At 43.1% G+C, this 20,576-nt stretch overlaps 1 protein-coding gene across 1 annotated transcript in view; it reads left to right on the forward strand.

Moving 5' to 3' along the window:
• Positions 1-20,576, forward strand: part of LOC106642150 (uncharacterized) — a 41,952-nt gene that overhangs the window by 12,110 nt on the left and 9,266 nt on the right. Inside the window, exons 2-5 of the mRNA XM_014356840.2 lie at positions 3,523-3,705; positions 18,837-18,881; positions 19,419-19,640; positions 19,711-19,773. Of these exons, the coding sequence (XP_014212326.2) occupies positions 3,523-3,705; positions 18,837-18,881; positions 19,419-19,640; positions 19,711-19,773 (513 nt within the window). The remainder of the gene's footprint in view (positions 1-3,522; positions 3,706-18,836; positions 18,882-19,418; positions 19,641-19,710; positions 19,774-20,576) is intronic.

Below are 20,576 nucleotides of genomic sequence, written 5' to 3' on the forward strand. Positions count from 1 at the left end.
AAAAACGAACCCTCCTAAAGGGGGGTGTACTTAACGGGTGGAGGAGCGGTGTTTCGGTTATCGTTTCGGCTAATCGAGAGGTGTATACGTATAGATCACAGGGAGAATCGATGAAAGTATGTGTCTCTTGTAAAGATATTTCTCTCAAGCCTGTACTTACCACATTTACGCTGATCGCGTGGTTAACTAGGAAATCCCCGTCCTTCAACGTGCAATGTCGCGAAGCTTCTCGAATGTCACGTAAACAACTGAAATATATATATGTTGTCAATTAATTATCGGTGTACTGTTATTTTCGTCGGTTTTCAGGAGATAATAAATGAATAATAAGTTTGCAGCATGAAAATCAACAAACAGTCGTAAGGTACGTGGGTACTGCAACGGTGAAAGCACTTGTACGCATGAGTAACGAGGACGAAAGGGGCGTCGAAATTAACCCGTGCTCGTAAAACTTTATACAAACGAGCTTGGAAAAGCCGATTGTTCCGCGTCGAATCTAAAATTACACTTTATGTGTGCCGTCGTGCCGTGATATCACAGAGAGATATGGCCCCTTGGCTTTCCCGTGCCCCGCTACACCGAAATGGTTTTTTGTACGGACATCACGACTCTAGGGGAAGCCCATAACTCCAAGACCGCGCGCCCCGAGCGTAATCACACGCTGAAAAGCTCCTCGAGCTTTTTTAATCTCACTAGCGCTTGTGACTCACGTCTCTTGACGTTATATTCTTTTTTTTTTTTTTTTTTTTTTCCTTTCCTCTTCACGAGCATCACTAATCTTTTTTTTTTTCCCCTCCATCCCAAACGTGTGCGCACGATATTTCGAGCATTTGCTGGTGTGTATACGTGTGAAATTTAGCCGTTTCGGTCACGTGACGGAAAGCCAAGGGGCGCGTGATCGTGATTATCGTCGCTATCGCATTCGAGCGGAATGTCACGAAGTATGTAATAATGTTCAGCGTTTTCGGACACTTGAATTATATCATCGAACGCACAGATGGTTCAACGAGTGACTTAATTTCCATGCCAGTGTACACTCCCTCCTCGGAAACAGCTCAAATGACAATACTACAGGTGTAAATCGTCACGAATTCAATTAAAGATTCCCTGCACGCACCATTCGGGATTATTCGTTTTGAAAAACGACGATTCATAAGCTCTGATATGTTTGATGGCAGCCCATACTTAAGCTGCACCGATTCAGCCCGAGAGCATTTACATCGAAGTGCTTTTTCATTCTGTTTGATGAGGAAAGATGACCACGTGTCGGGCGCGTCACGCAGGAAATCAAGCTCGATTGGATCGTTGAAAATTTCGCGATCACCGTTCCCTCCGTCGTACACGATCCAAATGATAACGGCGTGCTCGGGTGGAAGAAAAGCTGAAAAGGGGGGTTCCCCCAACCGTGTCGCCCCCGCGGCTATTTTTACGGCTCTTTTGGAAAAACGCGTGAAACAAAACAACGAAAAGTACGCGCTACAAATTGGAATCCCAAGCGCCTGCTTGTAAAAAGAAAGAAAGAAGAACGAGAGTCGGGTATCAGAAGAAAGTGAGCTCGTGTACGAAAACACACGCCGGTGTGGCGGTGTATACCCGCGCCCAAATAAAATTCCCTTCTATTTCGATGTCTCGGGCTTGATCACCCACGCTCCCCCCGAAACTTCAAAAAGCTCAAGCCGATTGGATTTCCATGCGAGAGAGCCGTGTAAAAGCCAAGGAAAAGCTGGGCAGAGGGTCGTATTTATAAACGCACGGCCCGCTCATAAATGATTTATTCGTCCCTCCTCCTTCTCTCTCTCTCTCTCCGCGTTTTGTCGTGTCACCGGTCCGGAGTTACTCGCGAACGAATACGTTACACCAAGAAATTGAAATTGTCGGGCGCCGGTTCGAGGTCGCAGGGAACACGTTACGCGCGAAATTGGGCAAACGTCCCGTTCATGGGGAGCCGTATACACGCGGGTACATCTTGTACTTGGAGGATTTTCTCCCGTATCTGTCACCACCTGCGGCCGAAAGGGTGCATCTACCTACCCAAGCCTTTTTTTTTTCTTTTTTCTCGCCCCTCCCGGCCATCTATGGCTCTTTTTTCTTCTTTTTTTCCGTGCCTTCGGGAACGACTCGTCTCCTCGGAGCGAGACGAGTCTGCGAACAGGGGGAGATACGCGGTGCCTTTCTTTCGCTCCGCCGAGACGTGCCCACCAAATAATGTGGATGCCCGTAACATGTATACCTTTATCCTTTTTCCATATACGTAAACATAAGGGTGCGCGTAAACAAGTCCGACAAACTTTGCAATGTGTTACGCATAAAAAGTGTACACGCGCGGCGAGATTGAGATAAAGGGTGTATAATGGAGTGCAGTCGATGCATCATCATCTGCCCCTTGGCCGACGACTCGCGGTATTTTCCTCTCGACGAACGAGCGCGAGAAGCGCTGATTATTTCACTTGCTCCCTACATTCATGCAATATATGTATTTATTGGGGAAAAAGAATAATCGGTATTTTGCGCGATTGCGATGCAAGTTCCTTATCTGGTGCTCCCAAAAAAAAAATAAATAAATAAATAAAGTTTGCGATAGGGGCTCTTTCGGGACAAAAAAAAGTATCGCGTAAGTCGTTTCGGGGAAGCTTCGACGCCTACTTATCGATGTTCCGAAGGCAGTCGGCGATGATTCGGCAGTCACGGGGTAATCATATATTACGCGATGCGCATGCAATGTATTCTCACCAAAAAGCAACTTTGGCCTCGAGCGACATCGCTTCGCACTGTTGTTGTTTCAAAATAGACGGCGAATTGTTTGTCTTGCAGATAGTTTTGGCAAACGGCCAGCTTTTCCGAGGTTGTTGTACCCCGGCTATTTAATCACGTTCGAGGTATTTCCAATGCGTGTACCGCGTGCGCTCTCCCCCGTTTGGACCCCTTGTCGCCGAGATCGTTGACTCGCGGCTGATGCGCCGCGTCGCTTCTATCGCGCGTTTATTGCAGTTGTACATGCTTGCGCAACATCTCTCATTGAGCCGAAAGCTCATCTTCGATCAATTATCGAGATCTCGGAAAATATCAGTTATGTGCCCGAGATGCGAATGCGTCGACAAAGAAGCTATGTCAAGGGTGGTGTATTTCTTTGTTTAATGAGCGCATCACGCGAAACACAAGGGAATAACTCAATATTAATAAGTACGCGAGTTCTCGGAAAAAAAAAAAAAAAAAAAAAAGAAAAAAAAAAAAACATTTTCACGTTTATAGTGACAATGTCAGACGCAGGCCATTTGAATACTCCGATATGACACGCGCGTATGTTGTATAATATACCTATGAGCGAACCGTTCAGCCGCCGATCTCCTTACGCAACCGTCGAGCCTCCGATTCTATCTGTTTCGACTTTTGATTTATCGCCTCGGCGAACTTTAAGAGCTTTTTTTTCCTTCAACTCTCGTCCCTGATGTGCTTGACAACCAAATCCCCGTGAAATGTACGAGAGTATGAGGTAAAAACTATGGTAATGATTTGTTGTTTCAGACGTGCAAGGACTACAAATGCGACTGCAAGGGAATCAAAGGAGAAGTGGGCCACATGGGTATCCCCGGAGTGAGGGGCCCAGAGGGGGAGCCTGGCGATACGGGCCCGGACGGCCCCGAAGGCCCCAAGGGCGAAAAGGGCCAGTCCGGTGAGTTCGGACTTACGGGCGAGAAAGGACTACGGGTGAGTTTTGCACGAGTTATATATAACGCGTCATACGTGGGAGGGGCCCTTTAACCCGGTTTTGCGGGCGAAAATAATTTACGAGAGAGAGAGTGGGCGAATCGATTTTTCGCGGGAATAGTGATGATAATAACACATTAAATTGCAGGGTAGTACTTTGGTGTTTTATTTAAGGGTGAGCCACCACTTTTTTTTGAAGCTTTAAAAATTTTGTGCTTTTTCGTGTAAAGATTTCGAAGAAGGTAAGTGTGTTTGCGATGGTGCACGGCGTAGGTGATCAGAATGAATTATACGTGCAGGATGGAGTTCTTATGCAATACGTAATATCAATGTATTTAGCAATAAGAAAAATAAGTTGTTTTTTTTTTTTTCCCATTCATTCTTCAAGAAAAGCTCGTGGGTGTCAAGCCTCCGTTTGAAATATTTTTAATGCGCGTACCCACCCATTTAATACGAAAGTAAATTTTTATTGCGAGGAATATTTTTACCTACACGTAACAACCCAGGCTCTATATGTATTAGAGGTATGCCTACCTACTAGAACTTTTTTGTTTTTTTGTTTAATTTTAGCTCTTGTGTTTCTAAGAAAACCATGGGCTTACGTTTCAAGAATTTATTAGCCGAGATTTATATAGTGGGTACGTGACCGTTCGGTACTAAATTTTGCAAAACAATTTCACAAACATCTCGAAAAGTCATCGTGATTTCTGAATTGGTACATCAAGTAGGCATCCGGTAACTTTTTTACTACCTCCAAAGCATTCAGCAAAATCTAAAAACCTAATTTTTTGCCAAGTACCAAAAAAAAAAAATTTTAATCCCTGCCCGTAATGACGTGCTTAGCAAGATTTTTTGCAGCAAAAACAATGCATTTCACTTAGGAAATAAAATTTTATTATTTAAGCTCTTAAAAGGCCTATAAATAATTTTACCCAAGTATGTGGAATTTTCTCGACGTAACAGAAAAACAACCCAACGATAAGTGGTAGGTCAGAATGAGGGAAAGGAAACGCGTGAGTGAATAAAATGTGCACGCTCGGATGTACAACATCTGCCTCATTTTAATTGCATCTACAGCGCGTTAGCGAAAAAAAAAAAGAAAGTTGGAGCGCGAAATTCGTCGCACGTGTTGCGTTCCAAATGGAATCTTCAAGACGAGGTGGTGCCCGTGTATAAACGATTGAGATCGGATCTCGGAAGATGCACGTTTGACTTGGGAGAGGAGAAAGTGCCATTTGTTTGGGGTAGGACAAAAAAAAGGCAGAAATATATTTTTTTTTTCATTTTCATCTAGTTCAAAGCATGAAAAGTATTCTGTAAAAACTTTTAATTTCATTGTCTGACTTAAATGTTTTCATTCTGCCAAGATAGGTTATTTCTCAGTTAGTGCCATTTTCGAGACTTTTGGCCTGAATGGAAACAATGATCTCGTCTATTTGAAAAATCATTGAAAAAAAACATCGAAAAGAACTTTTGTTTGGATGTGTATATATATGCCTGTCTAAGAGCTCGAAGAGCTTTTGATCGTGTTTCCACGTGGGTAATCTTGAAAATCCTTAAAATAACAAAACGCCCGTGATCGCAAGTGATGCGCGTTTAGTGGCGAATTAGGTTTGTGCGGCGTAGGTGGCGCGCGTCCTCAGGTTCACCATAGCTTGTGCGTGGGAGTTTGTGCATACGCGGTACAGGACCCAAGAGAGAAGAAGACAATCGAATGCAAAAATGATGATTAACGAGAGGCTGTGAAAAATGCCCGTCGACCTTGATGAATGCGTTATTGAAGAGTACCGATATTCATCGCGGCTATTTCGAGTTGAGATTTTTCAATTTTGAAAGGAATAGGCGATTTTTCGTTACCTGCCCGTATACGAAAAATATATCACGCTCTGGCCTCAATGAAAACTGGTTCGCTCGTGTGCGCGTACTTTCGGGTTTTCTACAATATTTTACGTCAACAACAAAATTGTTCAAAGTGATGAAATTTTTTGAATGGAATTTCATGTTTTTTTTGCTCGTCGTGTTGAAATGCATAAAAGTTAACTTGAGTAGTGTCTTTAAATATTTTCAACGCATTAAAACATACAAACACGTGAAACACAGTGAAAAAATAGACGTAATTAATGGCCCTTCTATTATTACGACATATATTTTCACAAAATAGATATTTCTCAAGGCCTAGGATGACGTGTGTGCTGTAGACGGAAGTTTTATCCGCTTCTCTGGAAAAATAAATACAATTATTAATTTTTCAACGTGTTTGTCTTATCTGAAAGACGTGTATATATATATATATATATATATATATTTCGTTGCTTGCCAGCCCTGGAAATAAATTTAAAAAATCAAGAAAAGTTCTATCTCATAAAAAAAAAAAAAAAATGAAATGAGGGAATGGGTACTTTTTTCCCAATCTTACGGAGGGAAACAGTTGAAGTCTATTTTCGTGATTTCAAAACAAATCCCAGCAATTTTTTTTTTTTATACAGCCGTATCAGGAATTGTCGTTTTTTATAACGGAGTTTAAAATTTTTTCGTCTGTACGTAAATAATAGGGAAATCTAAACACTGGCACGATTCCAATTTACGATTTATGGTTTCCGAAGCTCGGGTAGTCGTAATAAAAACGGTATTTTTAACCCACGCAGCTTGGAAAGAGTATACACGTATGTATCCGCCTCTCGCGTTAAAGGCCTTTACAGTGTCAAATAAAAATTGTTGTAAATAAACAAAATTTCAATCCTCCGACTCTTTTAATCTCCAAAAATTACGTTTTCTCATCAAAACCGTGTAATTTCAGTCAATGGGGAATAAACATCAAACACTTGACCGAGTAAATATTTACACCTTCTTTGGAGCCATCTCCTGCATAAATCACAACGGCAGCTCATCTCATTAGAATGGCCACACGAAAGTTCTTTCTTTCAAATTCCAAACAATGATTCAACGTCCATTATCGTAACACCCCTTGAAAAATATCGATTCTCCATCAACCACTCGCAAGCATCTCGATTTAGTAATTTAAAAATTTCTGAAATAAATAATCGTGTCCCTTTTCAACAAAGTTAGCGACATCTGATAATGTGACCATGTTCAAAACCGCGATGAAAAATACATCTCGTTTAGGTCGTTGTGAAGGAAAAACGTCACTTAAATCGTCTCACTCTCTCCCCAATCAATTATCCCGAGCGCTTTTGATAGAGCTTTTCGGACGGAAGAGAAAGTATTTTCGGTGGGGAAAAAAAAAATGAATCTAAAAGTCTATCAGCCGTGATCAGTCGATTCGGTGCCCAATACCATATACGTGTCACAGACCCGACTACACATGTTCCACCCTCGATTTTGCTCGCGTGTATGCTTTTCGGGTCACACACTAGGCGGACGCCAATAGAGAGCTTGCGCAAGCTCTCCGGGCCGAATATAATATGTGCCACAGAGCGGCCGCGAAATTGCCTAGCAGAGGAACAAAAAGAGAGAGAGAGAGAGAGACGGAAGCAGATAGTAGTATAAAGTGTGGCAAGAGAACAACGCGCGCGACTTGACAATTTGTACGGTGGGCGTTTAATGATAAATTATGGCGCGTACGAACACATACATATGTACATACACAACCTAGTCGCCGTCCCGTTGGCATTGATCCCTATCTACGTAACAATTACCCAGATATACGCGATGATAGCACACTGACCAAGCGCGTCCTATTATCGTGCGCACAGTCATGATATATAGGTGCAGTGGTTTATACGCGTGTATATACATATATATACGTACCAGCTGTTTCTCTCTACACGTTTCGCTTATGTGCTGTAAACGCGGTCGCGCGCCAGAGGTATTAAGACACATGATGTGCAGTCAAGTGCAGACCTCGTCTTTCCGTCCCATCTCCTCCTGCCCTCTCTAGGAGGTGACATTAAGAGCGTTTACGCGGCATATGTGCCGTGCAGCTGATTACGAGCCGTCGCGGACGCGACAAAGGAATTTTTAGGGTGTAGGTACATAAGTGTGTATATACGCTGAAACTTTGACGAAATTGATTGTAGACCATCTTCGGCTTGTAAATGTAGATTTCGACGATAATTACCCGCTGATTAAATCGCTTATCAGACAAAGTTTTCGCGTTGATTTCGCGAAATGAAAAAAGAAAAAAAAAAAAAAAAAAACGAGCCAAAATGAGATGGTTACGCAAGCATTCGCGTGCGTGTGTGTAACATTCAGGAAAAATTTGACGTCATCTTCGTGTCGCAACGCACCGCGTAACATGTACATAAATCTTACAACATCGGGGACGACGTACAAAGAGTACACGACCTGGAAAATCGTTGCCATTGTATATACTTCTCCTCCGGACAAAAAGTTTTTCATCCTCATCCCCTTTAACATATCCACGAAATTTCCTTAGCTCTAAAAGGTGCATTCACGAGCAAGCACCTTCGGCTCGATGTGAAAAAGTAAAGCACGCATTATACAGGCAACAATGACTACTCCCCTCACAATATGTGCAGTTTATACACGTACATAAGTGCAGAAAAAGCAAACATCTCTCTTCTGGGTATAAATCGTGTTTCATCCACTTTACGTGCACCACAATATACGCGTACAAACAGACGGTAAGCTGATGCTCTGCGTATATTTGTCCCAATATGTGTAGGTACTGCTGATGCCCAGGGGCAGGAACATTTTTCGAAAGTCCGCCTCTGGTGATTTGCGGCCCTGGTGCCTTTTACATCCTGCACGCGAAATCAGATTAAATCAGATACTTTATTGAATGTGGAATGTGTGCGTGTATGGATTAAATGGGTATTTATGCATACTGTGTGTCCATCCGACTGTCCCACTGTTTGCAGCGATTCGTTAAGCGCTGAACCGTTGAATTGAAATTCGGGGCTTTTTTGCAGCCAAGGGATCCGATGATAAATTAATTAATTTTAAACGTTAAAAATAATAACGCAGTCATACGGGGAAAATCATCCTGGGAAACGGTCCTGCAGCGCATTAAAATTCAATTTGGTCTTTCCGTCATGTCACATTTTTCACTTGTTTGTGAAATACTCCAAATGTTGATTGTTCAATAGCTCAATCCCGATGAACAAAAAAAAATACCATGAGATTATTAAATCTAAATTACAAAGTTCAAGCCTTGCGTGACAATAATTTCAGGATTAAATTGAGCTTTTGCGTGCGATAGCGTACCTACAAGTAGTATACACCGAATTGCCGTACCCACAAAAGTTCTGATACGTTGAGAAGAAGTAAAAAAACAAGATTTAAATGTTTTTACATACATTTACAAATTGAAGTGCATGCAGCAAAGTTTTCATCGTTGTAAAAGACCATCAGCTTCGTTCTCCATTACGGAGCTTCGCTGAGAAATGAATTCGTCCCGAATTTCTTAATTGACTGCAATTCTTTGGTATCTTACCATAACGTGCAGTTGGCAAATTACTGTGCAAGCAAAGAAGCCCTGCCACGAGACGTATACGAGTGGCCCAACCGAATGTATCATTGCGTACTTAATAAAATGAAAAACAGCGCTCCCTTCAAATTATTTTTGTTACATCACATTTCAGATCTACATTACTCATGGAAAACTTTAAAGATAAAGTAACAAACAATGGCTTGCTCAATTACATAGCAGACTCGTGTTGGTTTAAGGAGGAGAATATATTACATAGTAGATAACGCAACCACAAAAATTCGATACTCCGATAGTAGTTTTCGCGTCGGGGGTGGTTACATTTTTGGGGTGGAAAGTCGTACATACGCAACCTGGAACTATTTTACTGCTTTTCGTGTGCAGGCGTGGACAAAAGACGAGTGCCAGCGTTTTTGAAAAATTTTTTTTTTTTTTGCGCGACGATTCACTCGTCGGGGAGCTTTTTTCGGCGCGCACCGCTGACCCGTTTGAAAAACCGGGTCAGACTAAATTAACCGGCGGAATTCGTTATTTTTCGTTTACTTTTTTTTTTTTTTTTTTTTTCGATGGGAAATTTTCACGCTTGTCACCTCCGAGCTCTCCATTTTTCTCGAAATTCGCGTCCTTGACATAGTACGTTCCAAGTACACTCTATTTCCCTGCAAGTTCTATTATTAAAATCTATTTACCGAGCAGAATTTCCAAGTTTCAAAACAAATTCCACCCGAGTTCCGCGTAAAGATCCACAAACGTAAACTCGATCGTACCGGGAATACACGCGGATCACAAGTGATTCCCCAGTGATTTCATCAAAAAAACAAAAAAAAATCGCATTTTGCAGTGAAATACCTACAGACTCGACGAATCGTGAAGAGCAGCAGAAACTCGGAAGACAACTCTTTCGGCGCGTGCGCGTCCACAAAACCCCCTGCCCCGCCCTTAAAACAATAACAAAAGGGAGCGTAAAACTAAAAAAATTGAACGGCCTTTTGCCCATCCCTGTTCCCTGCACACGTCATTTTGAATAAAGTTTCAATCACGAGCTACCCCACGCTATCGCGACGCGGGCCATATAGCCGAATAATTTTCACAGGCGTACAAAATGCACCTACACACCCGAGCGCGCGCAATCGGGGGACCCGCCACCGCGGAACTTCCCGGAAGCTGTACAGCCTCGCCTCGTGCACGCGCACAAAAACCGATACCCACGGGGCTCGTATAAGCGTGGGAGGAGAGAGAGAGAGTGCACATACATGTATATTTTATGCACGCGTGAACTTACAGGCGCCCCAATAACTCGCGGCCGTATTTTTTGATATCCGTGCACAATATAGCGTCCACGGTGGTTTTACATTATGCATATACTCGAGCGACCGCGTTAAATTTAGGCCTAAGGAAATAAAACGGAGCTTCCGTCTGCGCGGGTTATTTCGATGACTCGGATTTTTTTTCTTCTCTCTCTCTCTCTATCTCTATCTCCGTCGACGTTGTCTCATCTCTCGAAGTAGGCCATCGCGGCACATGCGGCAGATGGGCCTCTCTCGATGGAGGCAATTTTCATAGTGTGCATAATATGTTGCACGCGCGCGCCCGCTAAACAGAGCATCCTATACTGATATGCATTGTGCGCGGGGGGACGCGATGCCAATGACCCCGATACGGCCCTTCCATAGCTTTCTTTCGGTGGCTATCATGTATACGTTCTTGGGGCATTTTGCGCCTGCTCTTGCAGAGTATATCGTATCCTGGGGGGAGGGGACTTTTCTTTTTTTTTTTTCGGGTGTACGGGGAGTTGCGGATGTCCGGTGATTTCCGTGGATTTTTTTAATGCCAAGATTCGGACGTGCCGATAGTGGGGACCCACGCGACTCTCGCGTTGTATTGTATTTTTTGGAGAAAAAAGGACATGTGACTAATGTATAGGATTGGGTTGGGGCTTTCTGTTTCATACACGCGGCTAGTTTGCAAATGGAGAAGTTTCGTTTGAGGGGTGAAAATTTTCCAGCCCCTTTTTCCGCTGAACTCCGAAGAAGAGAAAAATTAACTTTCTTTTTTTTTTTTTTTTTTTTTTTTTTTTTTTTTTTTTTTTTTTTCACGCCAACTTTGCAAATTGACGTTTCGCACGGAAGTGCTTTCAAAGGGGAGTTATTAGACTCCATTGAATGACAACTTTTTTTCCTAAAGTACTTTCTCGGCCATTAACAAGAGCCGTGCACCTTTAAAAAGTACGACTATTTTGTATATTTCACCCATTCTCTTTTAAAATGGCATTTTAACTAGAACAGTGCATTACGTATAAAAAAAAAAAAAGAAAAACACGACATTTTTCGTGCACATAGAGAGTACTATTGCATGTTTGCAATTAAACTTATTTTGTTCCGTCGATGAATGTGCGTGCTTTGTACGCAAAAGCTTGTTCTTTATTTTCACAAACGTAGGTCATGTAGTTGATTTCTATTATTATATAAAGCTCCACTGTTGGAAAGATAGGACGTATGGCCGTACTCGCAAGTGGTCGAAGGCGTCTCTTTTCAGGGGAACGAGTGAGCCGCGATAAAACGCCATCGACGAATGAATCAAGCTCTGTTGGACATCGGCGAGCATAGTCAGTAATCTCGAAAGGACATTCCGCTGCTGTGGAATGGCTCTTTTGGCCCATACGTGCGGATTATCGCGAGAAAGTTGATTCATGATTTTAAAGTATAACCATGACCAATACTCGGAGTATTTATTTTGATAGACCATTGATCATCGTCTCTCAATCCTTCAAGATTACATTGTAAAATAATTATCATAATGATGAAATGCTTCCGCTTATTCCTTTATGTGAGGGTATTAATATTTCGCTGCATGAAACAGCCTCTTCAGGACCCATTGGCCTATACGAAATATAAGTTGTTAAGCTGAAATTGCGCGTAAGACTGAAAAATATATTAAAAAAAAAAAAAAAATTTTACGTACTCAGACTCGTTTCATCAAACTATATTGCATAGCATTTCTCTATTATGAAGGAAATATATAAAAAATTTATTAAGAAAATAATAAATAATTCCAAAAGAATCATCACATGACACAAAAATTTGTCATTCTACGTTTGATGTAGACAATTCACGCCAGATTATTTATAAAAACTAGTGTGTTATTCTTTTCATCCATGCATTGTTTCTTTCTTATATTGGGTACTATGGAAAAAAAAAAAATCGTTGAAATCCACCACGTTAACGTCAATACGCAGCGTAATAAATCAAAATTGATTAATCCCATCAGTCACTACAGGTTGTGCGTATGTATGTATAATGTATGCATCCGTAAGAGAGCGAAAAAATTGAAGGGAAATAAAAAAAAAAAAAAAAAGTCTCGTGGACTCGGTACTTGAGCGATAAGAGGGAAAAAGAGATATATGTATACATATATACATGCATTTGTAAATATATACACGCGCGAGCGAGCGGATACGAGAGGACTCGTCGTCGCGTCGTCAACTCCGCTCTGAAGTTACAGGCTTATCTTCGGCAGATGCGGGGGCTTAGATGCATTTCCTGCGGTGCTTTTTCACATCGATCGCTCGCACACGACTCGCGTTATATTAGCCGCTCGTTCGTTTAATTATGTACTTTTCTTTTTTTTTTTTTTTTCTTTTTTTTTTCTTCTCTTTCACAATACACGAAAAAACTATTACAAACAAGTATCCGCCAAAACTCAAATATGAACCTGAATATACAGCCAAAAGCGTTAGACTTTGATCCTTGTGCATGGGGTCTGGTTTCTCCTCGCCACTTGAGTTGGCATCCCCCGTGAAATCACTTCCACGCATGTTCTCTGCGATTGCAATCCGATGGGAAGTTGTGTTAATTGCCGGTCCACATATCTGCGCAAGTGATTTTACGAAAAAATCACGATTCCCATTCAGGAATTTCTTGAAAATACGATTCCGTTCTACCGATATCAAACCAATTTTTCTTATACAATTACAGTACAGCCGTGAGTGTTTGGTATGTTAATTCTCAATAATAAACGTTCAAATGAAAAAAAGAGGCAAAAAAAAAAAATTAATTCATGCACGTCGAACGTAACATTATCATATCCGTGCAACACAGTGCGACTTCCGAAGAGGACAAGCAACGACAGAAAGAGAGGGAGGGGCTACCCTTATCAAACTACGGAAGAGTAGGCGATGCGCTTCCTGTTGTCATCTCCGTTAAAATTGTGCAAGTATATAATTTCCCTACCGCGAGTTGAGAATCTTTGGGGTAAACAATACCTACACATCTCCATAACCATATACGTATCATTTATGACTTTCGATCATTTTCCACGAGACGAGCCAATAAAACCCCCAATAGATGACCCTATATACAACATACCATCACGACGGACGTAACAAGTGATTCAATTCCACGGGTCTCATGGCGATTGCATAATCCACGTACGAGCGAAACAATCGGCTTATCAATCGCGTGCCACCCCCCCCCTTCCGGCACATACCACGGCTGTCTTGATAAAAAGAGCATTAACTCCAACGTCCGTTTTAGCGGACCAGCTTTATTCGTAATCAGATCTCTACGTGTGCGCGTGAAACAAATCGGGGAGCGTTAATGCTCGCAATCGTATAAAACTATATAGTATCTCGGGCTCGCGCTCTTGCCAAGAAAAGAAAAGAACACAAGCTCAAGCACGTAAACCGCGCCAGAAGAGAGGGGGGAAGCAGAGACGTTTGAAATTGCGCTTACGAATAAGTCTTGGGTCAATCTCGCGGCACACGTCCGGACGACTATCACTTTTCCAGGTTGTTTCGCAAGCTCTGGACGACCGTTTGCTCGGATTAAAGCCATTATTCAATTTTCCCTCGCTGCTCGCGTGCCAACGTGCATTCTTCGACTCGCCTATTAAACGTATAGGTATAGCCTGATTTTGTGCATCTTATACACTTTGGACTCTTCCCCCTATCGTAGCAGTGAAACTTTGTTCAATTGGCCCTGGCACCAATCATCCCCTGAAACCGTAGAACCCCTATATACCTGTGCCATGGTGGAGGGTTGATTCTTTTTTCTTCCACTCCTTTGCTTGGCACCGTGAAAATTCGTCCTACGCGCCGAGGACTCTCGAGACTATACAGTCCGTAAAAAAAGATCGCCTCCGTAGGGGGAGGGGCTGCAGAGGGGATTAATCGAATTTAGCTTCCGCGGAGCCGGGTAATCGCCGCGGTCGTACAAATCGACGGAGCAGCTACACGCAGCTTTGTTTCTCTCTCTCTCCGGGTGATGGATCTTCTCCCTGCCGGAGCCTGTGAGTATAAACTCGGGGACTCAACTCGTTCCTTGTTAAAAGTTACAAATTGCTCGGTGTTGCGTTGCTTCCCTCTTTCTCTCTCTACGTGCAATATATAATGTACACTCGAAAGTTTGAGGCGCGCGTGCGAGGCATCCGCGATTGTCGCGTCCGAGTGGACGGGCGGGGATGGGGGAAGAAAAACAAGGGTGTGCCCCGTGATTTATTTCGATCGCGGAAATTGATGATCATAGGTAGGAGGAGCTGCTTCTGGTGTGCGTTTTCGAGGTGAGCTTTTTCCCCCTTTTTGACGAGCTCGCAGATTTTTTTGCAATAGTTGTATACATGCAGGCTTTGCGTGTAAATTTTTTTTTTTTTTTTTTTTTTTTTTTTCTTCACAGCCCACCTAACGAAATTCTCTAATTAGCTTGGCTGTAACGTTTCCCAGCTGATTTCATTAGACCGAAAGGGCCAAACTCGAGATGTTAAATGTCATTACAAAAATTGTGCTTTCCTTTGATTACGCAACGTAGATCTAGCTTTTACGTTGATTGTCCAAGGTAATTAATTTACAGGTTGCTTTCGCACAACCCTTATTTTTTAGTATGACGTGCCCTGGAGTAAATATTTACCGTAAAAAGAAGTATCTCGAAATCGCTGTAGTTTTTTTTCTGCCCGCTTTTAGCAATATATCGCGCGAGATTGCTTTTTTTTAAAAAAAGCTCCCTCGTCATCGTGAAACAAAAAAAAACAAAAAAAAAAAAAAAAAAATATGAAAGACCCAAACAGCGCTTGACACGCCTGTCGATTCACCCCATAATAGCTCGTCAGTCGAACAAACATGTTACGCTGCCCCATCGAAAAGCTCACCCGCGTCCGTGTACACCGATGCCACGGCAATATAGGAAGGGGAGACGGAAAAGCAAAGAGAGCGGAAAAAAAAAAATAATAATAATTCCACGCGCGCGTGTTGTGGGTAATCGGTGCTGTTACTATTATCGAACGGCAAACGACTTCATTGTGTGAAATTGGTCAGAGATGACGGGAAACAAAATGAAAAAATGAAGAAAAAAAAAATACAAGCCAGCGCGTCGTGTGAAAAAAGGAAGCCGCGTGCCCACGTATTTATAATAAATATGAAACACAGTACACTGGGGCCTCTCGATAACGCACTTCCCATTCGACAAGTGCTGCTGCGCATCATCGCCGTCGTCATCCTCGTGGAAGCCCATCTCTGACCGGATGCTGCCGCGCTCGGGTGATCTCACATTTAGATATCGCCTTTTTCCCTCTTTTTTCTCTCTCGCTTTTTGCTCGCACATGTGTATACATGCATCACACACGACTGGTGGCACTGCCCATGCAGCTCCTTTCGCGAGTCCCCGTCTTTTGGCTTTTCCGACGCGGCTCTTTGTTCGCTCCTGACAGCCGAGCCCCGATGTATACGGGCGCCTGTATCCCACCGGGAAAAAAAGTATATATTCCCGGTACCACGATGCTCTTGTACCCTCCTCTCAGCCTCTTTTTTTTTCTTCCTTGGCAGAAAATTTCCCCAAAACTAGGTTGGATGCTCCGCTGATGTGATGTATACTCTTACTTTCCCGGTAAGTATTACGGCCTGAAATTTCGTCGCTCCTCTCTTCCGGAGTTATTGCGCGGAACGTCCGAACAGCCCCTCGCGTTATTTTAAAGCTGCAGAAGTTTGCATCCCTCGCGAAACTTTCATCGAAACGTGTGTTTTTTTTTCTTCTCCTTCTTCTTCTTCTTCTGGTACTCTGTAACATGTTTACTGCGGATCATTTTCTGGTTTTGCAGTGACTGTGGGCGTTAAACTGTTTTCACGTAAAATTGAACCGGCAGTGTAACAAATATACGAACAGGAAATGACGCAATTGTGAACCAACGTTTTTTGAGAATACAAATACCCAAAAAGTTTGAGTAATCTCGACTTTTCGAGCCGCTGGTCCCGCTGAAAGGGGGCTAGTTTGCAAATTCAATTAAGGAAAAGAGAGATAATGGAGCTTCCTCGTCGCACCTTTACAATTTGAGAATCAAAGCCTTTTTTCATCCGACCCTCGTTTCCAAAATCTCTTTTTCCGTCGAGAGACAATCGCTATACCGTTGAGCGCGAGTCCAAAATCCCAAAAGCACACGCCCCCCGTGAAACTTATTTAATAAAAAAAAAAAAAAAAAAAAATGACAACAAGTGCTCGTGTCCCATTTAACTTTCCCTCCCAAGTGCCCCGCCTTTGAGGAAAGCTTTCTTCCGCGCGCCTCGCCTATCTCCCTTCCTCATCTCTCTCTCTTTTTTCCCCCGCGTTTCTTACATCTTCCTCTTATTCGTTTTCTCGCGTCTCTGTGCTTCGTGAATTTGCTACGGATGAGGCTTCGCTAATGTGAAGCCTGCCCTATCATACGCGCCATACACGCCGTGGATCAAAGATACCTTGGAAAATTTCACGAGTGTATATCCGAGGCGCGTTTTACGCTCAAGATATACAATGCTTACATCTCGTGCAGGTAGGAATCCCCATGTATCAACGATTAAAACCTTACTGCAATAATCAGCTGTATTTTCCGTGAAATTTTCATACTCTAAAGTATCGCAATCAACAAGCACAAATTAAACTTAATCTACTCGCGGGGGTAACAAAAATAAATGCGCTCCCACAATTATGGCACTCATCGATTTCGTAAGTACGCATTAGAAATCAGCGTAATGGCTTACACGAGAATCGTAGCATTAGCTCGAGGGCAATTTTAGAATACGGGGTAATCGAGCAATAATAGCTGTACAGCAAAATCAATGCTGAGTTTGTAGGTACGGCTTTTTTTTCTTTCGTTCGTGAAAAAGAAATTATTATCATGTCGACGAGGCATACAGAGTGGGAGAAACAACAAAAATTGAAATCTTCAAAATGAGAAATTAAAAAAAAAAAAAGTGATTATCAGTCTTTCGTACAGGGTATCGCAATTGCACACGCGCTCTTTACATAATTCCGTCAAAGAGGGAGAGGAGTCGATTAATCCGATACCTCGAGAGCGGAGATGAGTCAACGGGATGATGGGTTTGAAAGGAAGAAAAGAAAAAAAAAATGGCCTCGAGGGCAGTATCGAGCTCTCTCTCCTTAAATGGCCCTTGATCCTTGCACGCAGTTACCCGTGTCGGAGTAAAACTCTCGCAAACGCGTTACGTCGTGTTTTTTTTTTTTTTTTTTTTTTTTTTTTTTCATACGTGTTACAGTGGAATTGTTTCGAAACGAAATCGTTACGAGTCGGGCGAGCTTTTGGGGTTTTGGTCCCAACTATGACGCAACGTACCGACCTAATGGATGAGACGGAGTTTGATCGATACGACGCATCAACCAACTCGGCTTTCCGAAAGCCACAAGTACGCTAATTTTGCATGAGACCCTTGGACACTCCAAAGCTACCGCTCAACTTGTATCGGCTCGCACACTCTCGTCAATCTATAAAATCGATCGAATCTATTTGCAATGGAAAACTCGATTGGTACAATAAATTCAGGGGCTCCCTCTGTAAAGATTATAGGTCGAAACATAATAACGAGTTGGCCGAAATTTATCGAAACGAGTTTCGCGGCTGCGACGACGAGCGATGAAAATCTTCGAAAGCAATTAACCCAGAAAGACCAGCCTCTTTGTATATGTATATCGCCATGGAGTACATGGGATCGAAGTGAAAAATTAGCCGCTCGAAATCACCGTCCCGAGGTTGTGTCACACGTTTTACAACGAATCGAAACGAATGTCCCCTACCCGCAAACTCTGCCCAAAGAATCCGGAATTGTTTCCAGAATTTAATTTAAGTCCCCTCGCTCGTGTTTCGTCTCTCGATAGCGAGCAAATAAAAAAAAAAAAAAAAAAAAAAGGCTCGGCGCTCGATTGCAACGACGGGCGGGAAAGAAGAAGAATAAAAAGGGCAAAGATCCCTTGATCCGAGATAAGAGGGCTACAGGACCATGTAATCGGGCGTTAAATAATCGAGCCTCGAGTGAAAAAAAAAGCCCATAGGTGACGCGTTGGTGCGTATTTATTATCGAGAACGAGTGGTAAGGAGTGCACGCGTACACCAGTCCCAGTTTGTCTATAGTCTCTCTTTCTCGGAGGTGCAGCGGTGAATTTTCTACAGCTGTAACAAAGATTATTTCGCTAAAGGACGATGCATCGATGGAACAAGCGCGTAATATCTTTTATTGTTGCGTTTTTTTCCATCGCAAGGTTCCTCCTCCCGTGAAAGTTCGCCGCACGGCTCGCTCGTGTAATTACGTCGGGCTGACACCTTAAGCCGGCCGGGAAAGTCCGCTGGTGTGCGTCGCGGACCGATGATTTATTTTTACCTTTACGCTTAATAATACGTTCGAGGATCGTGATTTCTTTTTTTTTCTTTCAGCCAGAGTGTGAATGATGCAACGCTGTTTTTTTGATTACAGGGCGAGACCGGAGATCAAGGATCATTCGGCAGAGCTGGCGAATCGGTAAGCTTGACGATACTTTGGTCATTCGGGTATTCACCGTTTTTATTCGTCCTTATGTAGATAATATAATATACATGTTCATGGAAGATATATATGTGTACTTATAGGTATCATTGAATGTGCGTAATCGCGCAATACTCATTCAAGTGGTACATCCGTGATTTCCGCAAAGTAATCCTTTGCTCATCCACGTGATGCAAAAAAAAAATGTCCGGTCATAAAATCGGTTCGGAACGGCCTCGCCAAGAGGGCAATGAAACGTAATCGATACTTGGGAGACCGAGACGAGTATCCAGAGCTCTCTGCTGAAAAAAAAAAAATAAAAAAAAATAAAAATCTGACTAGAACATGCACGATCGCCGTTTAATAACGCAGCGGTAAAGGGGGGCCGTTTTACAGTCGGTGCGCGCTCGTGCAACTTTTCGAGAACCTCCTCGTATTCGACGAAGGCGCGAAATCGCTCGTTACCGGGGGCGAGAGAGGAAGATAAGAGGGACGAAAAAAAAAAAGGCTAATTACTGCGGTGCCGGTTCACAGGGAAGAGCCGGGTTCACCGGGCCCAGAGGGCCTGACGGTCTCGACGGCTGCAACGGGACGGACGGCCGCCCCGGAGTTCCAGGCTATCCCGGAGTGCACGGCGAGAGGGGCACCTATGGGCCGCCCGGATTCAAGGGCCCGACCGGAGACGCTGGAGAGGGTGGCGTCAACACCAAAGGCGTCAAGGGAGAACGCGGCGACCGCGGCTTCGACGGCACCCAGGTACCTGTTCCGTTGCGCATGCGTCCATTACCTTTGTGAATCCCCTTTTCATTTACAAAATTTGTTCCAGGGGCCCCCCGGTCTGACGGGACCTACCGGCGATACCGGCTATCCGGGTGAAACCGGTGACATGGTTCGTACGAGATCAATTGCATACTTGTCTTCTATACCATTTCAGAAATTTCGTCACCGCTTTCAAATTGTACGTAAACAATATATGTATATTGTGTATGTAGGTACACAACACGTATATATACAACAGCTCGTAAAGTCCAAAAACCCTAGCTATTTCTCCCCCAAGGTCTTTGCAAACAATTTGCGAGATAATGTATACATATATATACACGTATATTCCGAGTTTACAAGACGAGGAGAGTCCCTCGTTTGGTATCTAGCGCCAATGCACGTCTCGTTAAATTATGCTTGCGCGTGAAACTCGAGTCCCACCCTTTGTGTATGTGTGTGTGTGTACACACACGTCACACCAGTCGTTTGCTGAGTGTACGGACGAGCCGATCGAGCGGTGCTCATGGAAAACTGCTTACACGAGCTTGCAGGGCTACGCGCTGTATATGTGTGGCTTCATGGGTGCCTCTCGTCTTGGGAAAAATTCCGGTAGGCGCGCGTGAATGCGTATATATATAAACATATGTATGATACAAGGATATACGGAGGTGGGGTCGAATTTCGAGAGCAGCATGCCTGTATTTTAAAGTTCTCTATTTTCTCACTGTCGAGTGTTTCCTCTGAGAATGTTGATTGTGTTTGCTCGAAATAATTTTACAAACGCAAGTGAAAAATATACATTTTACCCGAAATTACTGATCAGGCCGTACCCGATTTGAAACTGATCGAAGCTGTGATGAGCTTCGGTTGGCTTGTTTCGTTCCTCCGCTTTCTCCAAAGTGGGTACATCTCGTTATGACACTTTTTTTT

Source organism: Copidosoma floridanum, unplaced genomic scaffold, assembly GCF_036245765.1.
Source record: "Copidosoma floridanum isolate Cflo_tuat_1 unplaced genomic scaffold, Cflo_Japanese_pri ptg000019l, whole genome shotgun sequence".
NCBI lineage: Eukaryota > Metazoa > Arthropoda > Insecta > Hymenoptera > Encyrtidae > Copidosoma > Copidosoma floridanum.